The 16,741-nt window shown below is 43.7% G+C and overlaps 1 protein-coding gene and 1 long non-coding RNA gene across 39 annotated transcripts in view; one reads left to right on the forward strand and one right to left on the reverse strand.

Moving 5' to 3' along the window:
- Window positions 1–16,741, reverse strand: part of ARHGEF28 (Rho guanine nucleotide exchange factor 28) — a 273,643-nt gene that overhangs the window by 110,851 nt on the left and 146,051 nt on the right. For 2 of the 38 annotated variants that reach the window (XM_070569838.1, XM_070569834.1), the window contains exon 1: window positions 7,244–7,577. The exons of 35 other annotated variants lie outside the window; for them this stretch is intronic. In XM_070569838.1, coding sequence (XP_070425939.1) covers window positions 7,244–7,328 — 85 coding nt within the window. In that variant the 5' untranslated portion in view covers window positions 7,329–7,577. Of the gene's footprint in view, window positions 1–7,243; window positions 7,737–16,741 lie in introns of those variants that run through there. One more of the 38 variants, XM_070569841.1, reaches the window with a different exon arrangement.
- On the forward strand, window positions 7,568–14,730 carry LOC139075177 (uncharacterized). The gene is made up of 2 exons (XR_011525315.1): window positions 7,568–7,683; window positions 14,311–14,730. It is a non-coding gene; the product is annotated as an uncharacterized lncRNA (long non-coding RNA).

A 16,741-nucleotide genomic window follows, 5' to 3' on the forward strand; every position in this document is an offset into this window, starting at 1 on the left:
ATCACTCCAGGTTTCTCCTGGTTGGGAAACTCTCCTTGATTCCTGAATCCTGTTCCATTATCCTGAGCAACTCTGGGCACCCCTGGGTGGGTTGGCATGAATGAGAGCTGGATATGACGCATCGCAATTCATACCCGGGGCTTTCCAGTGGCAGGGAGAATGGAGATCAAATGGATGGAAAAAAGTGGTTTCCTGCCTGTGGGGAAGAGTGTGAGATGGGCTGGGGGATCCCCTGAGGGTGGGTGGCCTTTGCCTGCTTCCATCTGCGGCTCTCAAGGAGAGCATCTTGCAGGTGGCCTCATACCGTCCTGAGGCCAACCACCGCCAAGCTCCCTCGGTGGTAGAGTGTGGTCAGGCAGCAGGGCCAGGTCCAGTTGCTAAGCTGCCCCCAGTTCCTAAGTGATGAAATGGATCCATAAGACCCCACAGGCCTCTGGGAGGAGCAGGAAGTGACCGAGGCGAGAACTTGTGGCCTGCCATGGGCCCACCATGGTGCAAAGGAAGGGACCCTGTAGCATCTGTTTTCAGGGAAGCTCCTGACCTGGCAGGCAGGGCACAGATCCTAAAGTTTCTGCAGTGTGAGGGCCTGGGAGAGGCCACAGCAGTGAAGGAGAAACGCCAGGTCCTGACTAACGCCAGGGAGAGGATCCAGCTGCAGGCCTTGGTCACAGATGCCAGAACACCCAGTGACAACAGTCGTGCCTCAGGGAAGAGGCCAGGCCAGCAGGTCCACAGCAGAAACCAGGAGGACCCAGAGGGCGTTCAAAGCCAGGGCTGCGTCTTTACCACTGCCAATGCCCCCCATCCTCACCAGGAAGTCACATTCGACACCAGCTTGACAAGGAAGAGGAGGAGGAGGGAGAAATCGGAGAGAGTGGATATTTTACTTAAAGAGACTGAGCACTTACCGAGAACGACTAATTTCACTATTGCATCAGACCAAGTTTTCTATATTAGACTAAAATATACCCTTTCTCCTCTCCACTGCCCAGAAGGTAGGACTTCATAAGAAAGGTCAGATCTATTACGATGAAATAAAGACGAGAGAGAGAACCTGAGTGCAGTGTAAGGAACCTGCGCCACGATGCACTTCCCTGCTGACGGCCTGCTTCTATGGTCCAGGCACCACCAGCATGAAAACAGTCAGCTGGCTCCATCGCCAGGGAAGCCACTGTCTCAGGGTGAGAGACAGTAAACAGCTGCGATCCAGTAAGGAGAGGGCATCATAGAAACACACACAGGCCGGCGTGGAGCCAAGGATAAGATGATGAACTCTGACAGAATTCAGGACAGGCTTCCAGAGTGAGGACCCTGAAGCTGTGTCTCAAAGAACAAGTTGGGGATTTCTAGTTGGAAGTGGGGGAAATATTCACTTGAATTAGCCAAAACAAAATACAAGGGGAGCGAAAAGATTTATTGGAGGCACATGAAGGCAGCTTATGGAACGGAAAGAATTTAACACCCAAGTCTTGAGAGCGAGGCATCTGGGCAGCAACAGGCCCCCAGAGACCAGAACGAGGGCCTGGAATCCAGCGGGACCCTATCTTGCAACTGCTTCCCTTTCTGCACTTGCAGGATTTCCTCCAACTACTATAGCCTCCCAGCTAAAGGCTTCCACGCCAACCCTTCCAGCACTGTCACCCAAGAAGGAAGACCTCTCCCTCTCCAAACTCCAGTGTGGAAAATCCCAAGGAAAGACTGATTGGCCAAGTTTGGGGTCATTTGCTCACCCTGGGGCAATGGCTGTGGCCAGGCTGGAGGGATGCTGCGATTGGCCCACCCAAGTGGGGTACCCAGTCTGCTGCATCAAGGAAGGCAAGGTCACTTGAGAAGGTAGCAGCCGCATTTGGACCCATGGCCAGAGCAGTCGAGGGGCCACCCTTTAGAGAACATGAGTGCTGTTCAGCAAAGGGAAGGAGGAAGCTAGGCAGACAAAACAAACCGTCCAGACCAACGCGACACTCAGCCTCATTCCACATTTCTGCAGCCCCGTGAACGAACAGCGCACAAGCCAGGGCTGCTCCCATCACTTTGACACACTCTGCGTATGACTCTGCCCATTTGCCTGGAGGGACCACCTGTCTGTGAAAACCCCACCTGTTCACCACAGGCTATTGAAATGACATCCCACTCATGATGCCCTCAGCTTGAGCTGGTCTCTGCACCCCAAATTTCGATGGTAGTTTGTCCTGACCTCTCCCATGGGACTTATCACTTTCTGCCTGAATTAATGTATCTGAATAAACAACCACTGGTCCCTCCCCAAAAACGGAGTGGTAGGGAGGAATCTCCTGAACATGGAGTAATAAACTGTAACAGTGCCTCCCTTCCACTGACAGGGATTAATGCAAAAATATACCTGGCCTAAGCATTTACACGAACCTGAAATAAAGAAAAAAGCCAGTTTCAAATATTTGGCGAAGTATTTGTTTAACTCAGGGACCCATAGGGAGCCTGTAGGTCTGTTGTTCGGCGACGGGCTTGTGTCGAGCCTGCTTTTGCTGCTCGCAGAGGTGGGCCTCCGGGCACAGTGTGAAACTGCAACCGCTCTGCATGAGGTTAAACACCATCTTCATCATGAGCCAGCGAAGTCCTAGCAGGTTGTGTCACCTTTAGGAAAACGTCTCTCTTCCTTAATAAGGATTTCTGCAGTGACTCAACCCTCCCATGGTATTCAGGTATCTCTCGGGGGAATTTCCAGACTGGACACACACAAGCACGTGGAGGCACATGTGTGTATTCAAGGAAACTTCACGAAAGGAAGGGACAGAGGGCAAGAAAGAGGATGAGAACAAGTCCACGAGATAAAAGTAACTCATCTTTAACAGTTATCATTAGGCCTGCTGAAATGTCATCATACCTCTAACACTCACTACGCCAGGGATTACTTTTCAGATGAGGGACCTGCCTCCCAAACACTAAATGAGCTCATGAAAACGGCCAAAACAGGGGTCTCACGATTTTCATCTCCATTCCTGACATGCTCACTCTCTCTAAGTTCATCTTTCTCTGTCTGGGACAAACCTGTGAACTTTCCAGGACACACTGGAAGCACTCCCATGCCATCCTTTGCTTAATTTGTCCTGCCTTTCCTCAGCCAAATATCCAGCGCTCTGGTCGTCTGTCCATCTTTCCCCACCCAAACCAACGATGTGCGTCAGTACTACACACACGTGTATTGGGGGTATCAGGACATAGCAACAGCAGTACCGTTTTGCTCCTCCAGAGTCTCCACTGCCACCTCTGTTCCCAAAGATTCACAAGAGAGGGAGGAGCCAAGATGGTGAGACACAACAGCACATAAGGTGGCTGCCCATGGAAGTTCTCCATCCCTCACCTCTACTAAGAGGCAGTGAAACGTACTAGGAAGAACAAAACCTCTGAAGTCGATGTCCTGGCTGGAGGCCTGGCTCTGCCACTTCTCGGCTCTGTGCTTGGGAACTTGTTTCTCCTCTCTGAGCCTCAGAATCCCCAAATAATAAATGAAGATGACAACCACATCTAACATACGGGTCTTTTACAGGATGACACATGTGAGAAACAACTTACACATGTCACTCTCTCACTCATTCTCCTTCCTTATTCTACCATGGTTACTGTTTCCTGCATTTCCCGGCATGGCCTGGGGAATAACTTTAAAACTCTCTAAGCCTCAGCTTCCTCACCTGTAACACAGAAATATCATCTATCTAGAGAGTTATCTTGAGAATCATACATTTATTTAAATTCCCTGCTACAGCTTGATAAACAGTGGTTATTATGATTAACAAAGTACCATGTAAATATTAGTTATTTTGACTATGACTACCGAAAATCTGGTGCTAGCCAAGTTCTCCAAGGTTGTTAAGCTTTCTGACAGGCATTGCCTGCTTTGGTGACTGTAGACTGGTTTTGCACAAGCAAAAATTTTTTAAAAAACCCTCTTTCACACTTAGTGTCCTTCGAGAGGGGTATGATACAAGCTGGAGGAGAGAAGCTGCATCCGTGGATGAAAGGCACAGAGAACAGTCCAACATCTCCTGGGTCCTGACGATTTATACTGAAGAGTGCATTTCAAAGACTGTGTGACAGTTATGGGAAACTTAGGCAAGCTCCAATCCCTATATTTTTTATTTTTTTAAAGATTGGCACCTGAGCTGACAACTGTTGCCAATCTTTTTTTTTTTCTTCTCCCCAAAGCCCCCCGGTACATAGCTGTATATTTCAGTTGTGAGTGCCTCTGGTTGTGCCATGTGGGTTGCTGCCTCAATATGGCTTGATGAGCAGTGCCATGTCCACGCACAGGATCCAAACCCGTGAAACCCTGGGCCGCTGAAGTGGAGCATGCGGACTTAATCACTCGGCCACGGGGCCAGCTCACCATATTTTTTAATCTTTGATCAATAAACATTAAATTTCTTGGTTGAAGCTCCTACCGAAACCAACAGCATGAAACTCCAGGCATCTCTGGAGTCCTTGAAGCAGGACAGTAGTGGATTCTGACCCACTCCAATCATTGACCACTAGGTTCCCAGTACAGCCTCTCCTGGGGCTGCCCGCGAAATGACAAAGGGCAACTTTGGGAACCCCAGGAATACATTTGGGGCAGCTTGGTTTTAACGGTTTTCACCCTTTCCCTGCAGACACGGGTCATTTCCAAAGGCACTGCCTTCTAAGTTACGTCCTTTTCTCTTCCCCTCTGACGGCATGAGGATAAGAAAGTCCTAGGTACACTTTCTTACATTCAGCATACTGCAGAAGTACTATGTTCACACTGAGATCATCCTCAAAGAGATAAGAGATCATAGTTCTTCACAAACTGGCCACTGGGCTAAAAACATCAGGTTTCTTGGTATGTCTTCTGCTATGTGGAGGTGGCACAGCTGGGTCCTGGGAGGTGCGGGATCCATTCCCAATGCTAAGATCCCTGTAGCCAGGGATGGTGTCTGTCTGGTTCACCATTTCGCCTCACCTTCCAGGACAGTGCCTGGCACTCTGGAAATGCTTGTTGAACACATGAATAATTCCCCATCACTTCACCTCTTTGGGTCCCATCGTCCTCATCTGTAAAACGAGGTGGTTGGACCAGGTCATCCCTAAGGCCTACGGTTCTGGGACTCTGTCTAGCCAACAGTGCACTGTGACCAAACCCACTCTTCACAACCAGGTCATCATCATCTAATGAAGAAAGGAAGCACGGGACACTGTCTGACAAGACCAACCATATTTCTACTTGCCTTTTGTTTCTTAGCGGCAAATAGTTAATCATTTTCATATCCCAGGTACCTGCTTTCACTTGAATCGAGTTTAATTTACACATAGCTATGTTATGACTTTCTGCTCTAGCTCAAACTGGCTGTGCTCCAACTTCGGATTTCAAAGGGGAGCGTGATTAATGCGTTGCCTACAACTCCACCGGCCTAATCATTAATCCCCCGTCTCCCCAGGCTGTTAGGCTACCCAGGCCCCAGCAACACAGGCATGCAGCCAGCCAGCAAGGCAACACAGACGCAAAACTATAGAAAGCAGACTATTCCCCAAATTTAACCGGGTTAGAATAGCACAAAGGTTTGGTAGTCTTACAGGACTGCTACCTGTCCTCAGGAATTCCTCAAGGTACCAGAACCAATACTATTCCCTCTAAAGTGTGAGTGACTTAGTGTAGCTGCCCTCTCAGGTGTAATTTAACAGTTTTAAATAAAGTATTATTTGCCAATAACTTCAAAGTTACAAAAAAGCTGAAGGAAGAAGAATAGCGCAGTGAACACCAACATAGACCCTTTGCCCAGACTTACCTGTCGTTAACATTTTACTCCATTTTCTATTTGTATCTGAGCCTGCTTTCACATGCACCTGTGGGCACTCTCTCACAGGCATATTTTCTCCCCTGAACCATTTAATCGTAGGTTGCATAAATCATAGCCCTTTACCCCAAATAAGAAGAAATTAAATTTTAAAACAGCATAACAGGAAAACAGAATGTCTACAAATGTTTAAAGCCCCCCATGAAAGGATTTCAAGGATGGTGGCTGAGCAGCAAGGGAGATCAGCTGAGCCTGAGGCTTCCTACCACACCTGGATGCTCAGCCCGTCTTATTCCTGGGGTCGGCCTTGATCCCAGCCAAAGAGCAAACACAGACACACCCCTCTATTTTATCCTAGAAGGAAGGAAAAAGATCCTTGAAGCTAACCAGGGATGAAGATGACTGCCAGTCCTCCGTTTTGCTCTGGGAAGAGGACAGGGTGATGCAGCAGCTCATTTTGCTCCAGAGAACAGAAAACCCTGCTCTGTAAGGACAGGGCTACAAAGACAGCCCGCTTTCAGAAACACCTCTTCTGCTTGTTCCTACCTCCTTGAATTAAAAACATAGCCACATAAGTCCCTGCACAAGACAAGAGACGGAAAAGGTTACTCGCTACCTTTCTTGCTTGGTAAACTTCAAAAGGCAGCAAATTGCCACCTGCGGAGCCCAGGCCGCAGGCCGAGGCTGGTGCAGCAGGTACCCAGGGCATCTCCACTGCACCCAAACGCCAACACACCCCTGGTTTCCAAGGCCTGCACTACAAGAGTCGGGCACAGGCGACGGGGAACAAATGATGTAAACCCACTCCATTATTAATCGCACTGCAGACTAAGGCTCCTCTTCCTTTGGCAGTACAGGATTTTGCATACTTGCTAATTATTGTTAATAAACTTTTTAATATATGACCATATCCCCTGGAGATATATAGGCTTTCTTGTTGAAATTACTTTTTTAAAAGCCCTTCCTTATAGCATCTATAAAATCAGTCAAGTAGCATAAAATAGAAAGAACAATTTACTTAGGTACGAGATTTTTTTTTAAAAAAAAATTAATACACACAAACTAAAACACCAAAGCAGCATAAACTGGGTACGGAACGCGTGCGTAGTTCTCTGCAAACCCCACAAAGACTGGACACGTTTAAAACAACAGGACTCTTCATTGTCAAGGTAACTCTGATTAAGTGAATCCAAAACATTTACCTGGTACTAAACTTTTTAAGAGAATTGCACACGCACAATCTAGCACAAAGGTAGACTCAAAGTGAAAGGAACCTAAGAAGAAAGAGGTTTGCCCCAGAAGTCGACCTGCAAAGCGTTTATACAGGGAGAGCTTTATGAAGACGTGTATAAACATGAACTTCATCAGAAAACAGTCTGGCAGAGAAACGAGAAAAGGAAAGGTAAGGAGACGAAGACGCTGGCTTGGCTCTGGGGCAAACAAAAGCTCCCGGGATCTACCTTGTTTGGACGCCCTCCGTCGAATCCTCATTTTGGGAAAGGAAGGCCACGAGTAGTTAAAAGGTGAATCCGAGTCAGAATCCATCTTTTTGTTTTGGTGAAATGAACAGATTCAAGGGCAGAGACTGGGGAAGAACTCGGGTGTCCCCGCCAGGAGGCAAGTCTCCCGTGTGATGTAAGGGGAAGGAACGGGGCTGGCAAAGAGCTGCCAACACCGAGAGGGAGAGGCAATCAATGTTTTTCTTCCTTCGGGCGTCCAGGCATGCAGATGAGGAGGCGGCTGTAAACGTTACAGCTAAGCGAGGGAAGTACGAAGAGGAGAGAGAGGCAGCTCGAGTCGCACTGGTACATCACAGGCCAGTTATTCAAAAGGTCACTGGGAGCAAATGAATCATTAACTCGCCTCTCCTCGCAGCTGGAAATGGAAACGAAGAAGAAAGGTAAGCGGGGACTGAGAGCCTCTGCGATTCTAGAAAGGTCTCCAAATGCAGACACTTGTTCTGTCCTGGAGCTGGAGTATCGTTTCTCAGAAAGCCACCCTGTGCAGTGTGAGAGAAAGGTTGAGGCTTACACGTGTGGACAGTCAGAAAGCCTGATGCACAGGCAAAGGCAGGCCACGAGGCTCAGGGCAGGGATTTTTCCGAAGCAATCTATTCTTTCATCCCATTGGCATTTCAGATTCTGGGGCCAAAACAGCTCTGATAATTCATTTAACAATGCAGTCTCCCCCATCCTTTTAATCCTAAAGTGGTTTGGAAGCTTTAACTTTTATACAGAATTGTACTCATCTCATTAAATTCACCCAAGGTCATCTACTACTGCTTAGCACAATTGGGGCGTTTTTCCTCAGTCCTCACCAAATTTGGGCATCAATCATAAGGATTTGGGCGACTTGAGAGCTCTGATCTAAACTTGCAGTCCATCTCAGCAGAGCTAGTGACTAATTTACCACAAACCAACAGTCCTTACGCCGTCTTCCTGAACAGCTCTCCAGCAATTAACATTCAGCAGAAGCCCATGACCGCCTCCCCGTAAATCATGATGCTGCTCGAGCTCACTTCCCTACTCCGCACAGGCACACGGATGCATGTGTCCCAAATAAGCTCAAGGACAGCAGCCAAGATCTGCCGTGGAAGAAAGCGTGTCTCAAGTGCCAGAGGCGAGTCTCTTTTAAGCATTTCTTCTAGTAGCAATGACAGCAAGAAGTATTGTTCTGTTTTCTGAGGTCGTCTGATGCCCAAATAAACTAGAGAGTGGAATATCTGTTCAACTCTGCCGATTTGGAACATGACGATGTGTGTCTTAATTAACATTCAGCTCTTTACTTGAATTATTTCCCAAATTCTGGGCTCTATCATACCACACTGTGTTAAGAAAACAGATGATAACCTGCTCCGTGACAGCGAATCCTATCTGCCTGGGGGGCGGGGGTGAGGGACACAGATAGAAGTGGAGAAAGGGGGGAAACCACTTAAATTCTCATCCAAATCAATATCAGAATGACATAAATCACTGTCGTGTTTTATATGGTTTGCTGCATAAATATACAACCAGAACAAAATACAACTAGAAGAGAGTCGCAGGCATTACAATGAAGCGAAAATAAACATTAATACGTTTTCTATTTGGTGGTCTTTTATTTGAAAAATAATCATATATTTTTCTTAATCAGCTGGGCACAACTGGAAGGATATATTACTCTCAACCCTTACATCAAGTAAGAGAGTTTTAGTCCTATGGATCTTTAATAGGAAAGTAGATAAAATCCTGTGGATGGGTGTTCCCATTCATTCTCAGTTCGAGGACTTATAACAGCCCCGGGACACTGCAGGCATGTGCTGAATGAATGAATGATTTACACTTGCTAGTCTCAACCCGCAGGTGAAGAATCTCTACACGACAGCTGCAATATTTTTCATAAGTTCTGATTGAAAACATATCTTGACAAAAAACTACAAGAACTCTTGTTAAGTGCTTAAAAATATATTTGTACTTTATTCGTCACAACAGTATCTATATTTGAAAAAAAGAGCAGTAGAGAATGGGTAGAGAAAACCCATTGTTTTCTAAGGCTACAGGCCACTCTTGGGATGTGCATAGATCCACGGACCCTTGGCTGCCTCAGAGACATCCAGGAACCTCCACCAGGAGAGACCATCACCAAACTGAAAGGAAAGTGCTGGATCAGGAGATACTGTCATCTTTCTCCTTCTAACGCACGGTGAAGTTTGAGAGCCACTTAACTAGGATAAATTCCAGGTCAATAAACTATGGGGCAAGCTGCTCCTCCCCAGCATCAGTGATCGATCAGAAGAACTTCAGGACAACGCAGAGAGAGAGCTACGAAAGAATTTTGTAAAATGCATTCCTATTAGTTGAGATGCCAGATAGATCCACCTTAATCTGATTTTGCTCAAAGCACAGTCCTCGTTGACCAATTACATATCAACTGATTATTGATATGGAAATTATTCTGACAATCAAACTACTAAAACGACCCAACCAGTACATGTGAGACACCCAACAAGACCTTCTAATCTCATTTGCTTTATTATTTATCAATTTTTAAAGAAATTATTTCTGCTGACCAGCCATACACAGTTAACATACACAGTGAAGTAGAAAATCCTGTGTTTGCACAGCCCTTTTTATTTTTAGGCAAGCTCGTTTTCTGCTCAAAGAATTTCTCCTGAATGAATATGAGTCACTTATCTTCCTTGTTTTCTATAGTAATTGGTCCTTTTTTCCCCACTGTGCTGATACGATGGCAGTTAAATTAATTTGAGATGTTATTTACATCTCAATCATATTCAACAGGTTAATTTCTTTGCTTTCTCTGGCTGATTGCAATTGCACTGGAAGAATTCAGTGATATATCCCCAAGGCCACTTTCTCACCAGATATCACACAACCATGAGGCTACACAGTGTGAATGACTTCATCACCCTCACTGTGCCTCCTTTAAACAGAAAATCCTTGGCTTAGAAAATAACCTCCATGGGGTTACAGTGATCCAGGGTAGACGCTGCTGCCCTCAAGGTCCAGCTTTCTGGAAGACCCAGAGAGAAGGGAAATTTTCCTTGATTCTCCTCATCTAGACAACACGTCACCTACCCTTCAACCTCGATAAAATTAAGCCTCTTTAGAAGGGTATTTATATTTTGGCTTGAATCATAGCATTTGCACAGTTTTCTTATCCTCCAATGGGACCCAAAATTCCTTGAGGGCAAGGACGGGGTCATACTCATATTTGTAAGGAGCCACAAGCTAAAAGGAAAAATCATGGGTTTTTAGAGCCATGTATATCTGGGCCCAAATAGTACCTCTGTCACTTAACTTAGAGGCCCTAACCAAGTCCCTCATATCTTCTGATCCTCAGTTGTTTCATATAAAATGAGATCATAACGTCTATACTTCAAAGAGTTGTGAGGATCAAATGAGATTATAACAGTGAAGAACTTAACATAAGTAAGTTTTCAATAAGTTTTAACTTAAATATTAAATATAAATAAACTTTCTCTTTTGTAATATTTCTCTTTTTGAATTATTCTTATCTTTACCTCATGAGTAATAGCTTGATTTTCAAAACTGAGACATGGCACCGTGCAAAGCAGTTTCAAGAAAATCACACCAAGACAGGGGGGAGGGGGGATTTATTTTGCTTCTCTGCTCCATTGTTAGACCACAGGTTTTAACACTACTAGACATCACGCTTGGAAAAAGTCATAAGAATCACAAACAAGAGATGGCAAGACCCCCAAAGCCAAGACTAGCCTGTCCTGGAGAACTTCAGCCAATACAGTGACAATTTAATGTAGCTTTGGGTTCTAGCACCAGCTGAAAATCAGAGATAGTCAAACTCTTTCTCAAAATTCCCTTAGAAGGCATCGTGTTATCTCTGTTAGTTGAATACCAGCAGCTCTTCGTTGAACATCATTACCTGGGCTGGGCACGAGGTACAATGGTTGGCTTTCATTGAGAGGCCACGTTATACTGAAAATGAGGATCCTCATAGCACAGCTCATATCCACGTGGTAAGATGCCCCCACTACGAGCAGGTTTGGGGGAACAGCACATCAACATCTCCAGGCCACACCCACTCAGGGACGGCACACTCAGAGAGTGGAACCACGGGCGCACACACCTCGAGGTTTAAATTGTTATTTCTCTCCCTTCCTCACCATCCTGTTCTGTTTTGTTTTTAAACAGAGCCCATAAAATTGAATTCTCATAAAACAGACATGAATTGGGAGCACGGTACAACCACTGTCATAAATTGGAATTCCAGGATGCCACCATTCATAACACCACCTACTTTAAAGATAGGGATTTTTCTTTTATTTCTTATCTGCCTTTATTACCTGGATTTATTTGAACAAAAACCTTCATGCCCCTTCAGAGGCCCTGATATGTTTCCTTAAATCACTCTATTGACTAAGGGAAAAAATGTATACAAACTAGAAATCCAACAAGATGACATTACCTGTATTATGATATAGCCACACGTAGTATAAAAGAAAATACCCAAAACACTTCAGGACAGGAAAGTAATAGATTTTTTGACTGAGGCAACATATTAAAGAATTAGATCATCAAAGCTTCCACCGTTGTTTAGTATTGCTACACATATAGGTTCTACTTAGATGATTCTCTTAAGAAAATAAAGATCCTTGGTGGAGCTTGTTTGTTTTGAGCATTGAAGTTCCTGGGCATAACCTGAAAGGAAAGAATTAGAACAAATTGGCTAAGTTCTTCTGAACAATAAATTACGAGGAATTTTGTATCTTGGCAAGGCAGCTGTAGATAGTGGATGTGAGGGACCCTGGAGGTGGGAGAAGCAAGGACACGAGCCATGAGTCTGCGCAGAGAAAGGGTGAGGGGTCGCAGAGCATCTTATGGCAGCCTAACATTTGTTATCGCAGCAGGAAGAGCCAAGGCACTTAGGAAGAGCAATATCTACAGTTGCACTTGGATTTTTTCCGATAATGTTCCAATTCCAATTTTCCCAAACCTGCCCAAAAAGTTTCTTACATGCCACGGACTTATTCACAGACTTATTTTCATCAATTTTAATATTCAAAGTTCAACTTACTGTTCTAGAGACTTTTATATGGTCATTCACAGGTAAATAAGTTAAGTATAAGGTATAAAATGATTAAATAATTTAAATTTAGTTTTAACAAACTCTAAATTATCAATTCCACAGTTCTGAACTAAAATTCATACAAAATGTAACAGTCCTAGTTTGAAAAAACAATCCTAGTTTTAAATAAAGGGTGGCTCATCTTCTATACGCTACTGGAGTGTTGTCTCTTCCAGGCTCGCTCATCCAACAGGGTGAGGAAATATATATGTGTGTGTCCAACCCTTTGTATATACACGTATCTACAAATATTTTTCCATGCAACCATGTGTATCCATGTTAACTAATCATGAATGCATACTGACGTCTACAACTCTAATTCATTAGAACGTGGACCATTCTAGCCTCCTGCCCTCATCTATAAATTCCCACTCCAACAGTGAGGTCCCTGGCACCTAGTCTCCATAATCCATTTACTTAATTCATCATTTCCAGTGCACATTTATAGTGGCATCAGAATTGTTAACCTGAACCCCTGTGGGAAACAACTTTATCACCTAGAGGATAGTGCTTTTGCCTTTATTCTTACAGACTCTACTCATTTCCAAAGGTACTGAGGTCTGCACCCCCCCATCCCCTACAGGAAGGTATTTCATACATTTTTAGTACACTTAGATTATTTTGTCACTTCTGCATTCCATCATAGGATACTCCAACTTAATTTTTTTATTTGCACACATTAAAGTTTACTCTGTGTGCCATTAAGTCCTATGGCTTTTGACAAATGCAGCATGTGTCCACCGCTACAGTATCATAAAGCATACTTTCACCACCTAAAAAAAGAAAACCCGGCAGTGATGGGAAATATGAAGAACACAGAAGCCAGCTGCAAGAGTTTCCCATTGCCAGAACCAGAACGCTGTGATCAAAACAGCAGTACTAGATTATTACTCAAAGTGCGAAATAAATATCCATGAATCCATACCGACATAAATGACTGAACAAACAGATACGTAGCGGGATACAAGTCTCCCACGTGGAAGAATTCCAAATAATTGATGCAGATACTCTGCCCACAAGGAAGAAGATAGATGCATCCCCACTCCTTAATATGGGCTGCACGTCATGATTCCCTTCCAAAGAGCACAGAATGGAACGGTGGTTGGGAAGAGTAATTTTACCTCCACCAGGTAATAAGGTCATCACGAACAGTGACATGTTAATAGTATATACCTTTGATATGATGTCATGAAAATGGCACTCTTCCTCTGTGATCTTCCTCCCAAAACCCATAACCCCAGTTTACTGATGGGAAAAACATCAGAAGAATACCACTTCAGTGACATTCTACCAAATACCTGACCAGTATTATCAAAAACAGGGACAGTATGAGAATCTCCCTCAGCCAAGGGGAGCCTAGGGAAACACGACAACTAAACGTCACATGGTATCCTGGATGGGATCCTGGGAGAGAAAAAGGAAATTAGATAAAAACTAAGAACTTCTAAATAAAGTATGGACTTCAGTCAATAATAATGTACCAATACGTTGTTGATACATTATTGTATCAATTGATATTGTTCATTGATTTTTGACAAATGTACCATAATAAATGATGTTAATAATAGGGGAAACTGGGGGTGGGGGTGGCACACGGGAGGTCTCTACTATCTTTACAACTTTTCTGTAAATCTAACACTGTTCTAAAAATTAAAGTCTAAAAACTTTTTAAAGGATGAGGGCAAAAAGTACAGAAACTATGTTCATTAAATGATTTTGTAACCCGTGTTAAAAGAACGTTTGCATCACTTATTCAAATATGGAGAATTCAAGTCGAGTATAAAACTCCATGTCCTTTCGCTTAAGTTCTTATCATGCGAAGTTGCCATGTAACTCTGAGGGAACTAGTGAGGCATTTAAAGATTACAGGCTGAAAATAATTTTAATTTTTCAGAAACAAATCGTGTCTCTTTGGGGTTAACAGGTTCTCAAGAGTTCACCCGAGTGAGCAGCTCCCACGTGGCACCTGGGGGTGCGTGAGCCTACTTCAGGCCGGGAGGAAGCTTACTGGACCCCAAGAACCTGGACGAAACCCAGCCAGCTTCTTCCGCGTTTTCTTCCTAAGTTCTGGATACCTTTAACTTCACTCTTTATTCTGATTTTTGTTTATTTTAAATATTACACAGAAACAACAGATTATTTACTACTGGATCTCCTCTTCGACCTCTGGTTGCATCGCTTCTCTATACGTTAGCTACACATACTGTAAAGAATAAATCTGTTGGCTTCCTTGCCCACACCTGAAGTAAGGGGCTATGTTTCATAAAAATGTCTTCTAAATTAGCCACTCTAAAAGTTAGAGCAAATTGTCCCAATAAATTGTTACAGCTTGTACTGTCTGGCATGAAAGCTAGCCAGAATCTTAATTGCCCTAAAGTCCCTCCAAGGGATTAATCGCTGGTGCTCAGTAAAAAGCAAGCCTAGACCCACAGAAACACACTCACCCTGCAATCCAGTTCACACCCAGTGATGCCTCTGTGAGGGCAATTCTTGCACTAAGTGTCTGTACACACAGGTATCGCAACACAAGAAAAGGAGAAGAAATCCCTGGGTGGAGCTTTCCATATAAAACTTTTACAAATATTGTTTGCAGAAAATATTTCGGATCTTTCATTTGTTTCATGTTTTATAAATTAGTTGTAGTTTCCTTAAGATTGCATACTTGTTTGAAATTTATAATCTAATCATTTGATTTAAACATCAAAATAGCATCTTTAGGGATGGCATCTATGGAATTTCCTTACTCACTAAGCTGATTTATTTGGAGTTGAGGATCCTATGCTAGAGAATAAGAAATTTAGAGTTCAGAGAGAGAACTGCCATTTTCCCCCTCCCTCGATTACATTTCAGAAATTAAGCTGAGATGAAAGGAGAAGGTTTAGACTACTGCTCGTAGTGATGCCAAGCAGCTGACGTCCTCGTAATGCCTTATGACATTGGAGTAAGCCCGCCTCCCTTCACGCCAATCTGTGCACCTCAAAGTCCAATTACCGACTCTGTAACAGCAAATTACAATCACTTGATTTCTTCTTAACGTTAAAAATCATTAATCTTTAAAAGTTAATCATCTCATTTAGGTTCAAGTAGCTGGGAAATTCTTTCAACAAATTTTTGCAAAGTTTTCAATTTCCCACAGATCTACAATAATACTGACGGTGTTAATCAATGAAAGTCTGCAAACCTGATGCCAATTGGCTTCTATTAACTTCTCTTGCAATCAGTGGAGATAAAACAGAACCACCTTCCCCCAACTCCAAAACTATGGGAAACCCAGCAAGTTAGGCATGATTTCAGCAGAGCAGAGCCCCCTAAGGGACCGCGTTGTTTCTCTCAATCTCTGCGGCACCTGACAATCACCTGGGGGCTTTAGAACTGCCAAGGCCCAGGCTACACTCAGACCAGTTCAGTCAGACTTCTCTGGGGGTGGGACAGGGCCTCAGCATGATTAAAGGTGACTGACAATCACAGGGTAACCGAGAGCTTAGGTTGGCCGCTCCTAACCTTAACTCACTTTGATTTTGTTCTTTGTACATTTCCGAGCAAACATCAGGCAGAACACTAGACCCACCCTCATATCAGACAGGGTCCTAGACCTGAGACTTACAATTTAACATAGGTTTTCTTTTTTTAATCAGAAGAAGAGAATACCATAGACTATACGCCTCCAGTAAGGCTTTAGTTTCTTCATGTTTCCTAGTGCAAAGTATATAATAACCGAAAAATCCCAAAATTCTCTCTTTCAATTTATGGGATAAAAGTCTGCCAATAAATATTCCAATTGTCTAATTTAAAGAAAAATGCCTTATTCACATTCCACAAGGAGAATTTCATCCAAACAATGAAGCCGCAAATATAAAAGGCTGAACACTCGTGACAAGGGAACAAAGTGGAGCTTATAACATTCTGCAGGATTCCAATAAGTCAGCAACTTCTTCCACCAAAAACAATTTCTAAAACCTCAACAACTGCAATAAGAAAATTTCATTGAAGTCAACAAAAAGAGTAAAATTTGAGTCAGAATTTTTACAAATAGCTTTGCATTCCCAACGGTCTTCTTGGGATGTTTCTCCATCCCAAGCCCCTTTATTTCAAAGCCAAATCGCTGGGAAGCTTTGGTTTGTGGTAGAGAGATGACCCCCCAAAAAAAGAAAAGAGAAAAAAGGGAATTCACAGAAGCTTCTGTAGCCTGGGGCACAGAGAGCTCTGCCCAAAATTAGGCTGACGATTTATTTTTCAGAAGCATAGGAACTCCACAAAGATTCCCTCTCCTTTTTCTTTCATGTTTCATGCAATATTCTTGAGATCTCAACATAGATACACATGTTATTAAATAACAGCCAATAGAGGGCCAGCAT

Source organism: Equus przewalskii, chromosome 13 (genome assembly GCF_037783145.1).
Source record: "Equus przewalskii isolate Varuska chromosome 13, EquPr2, whole genome shotgun sequence".
Taxonomy (NCBI): Eukaryota; Metazoa; Chordata; class Mammalia; order Perissodactyla; family Equidae; genus Equus; species Equus przewalskii.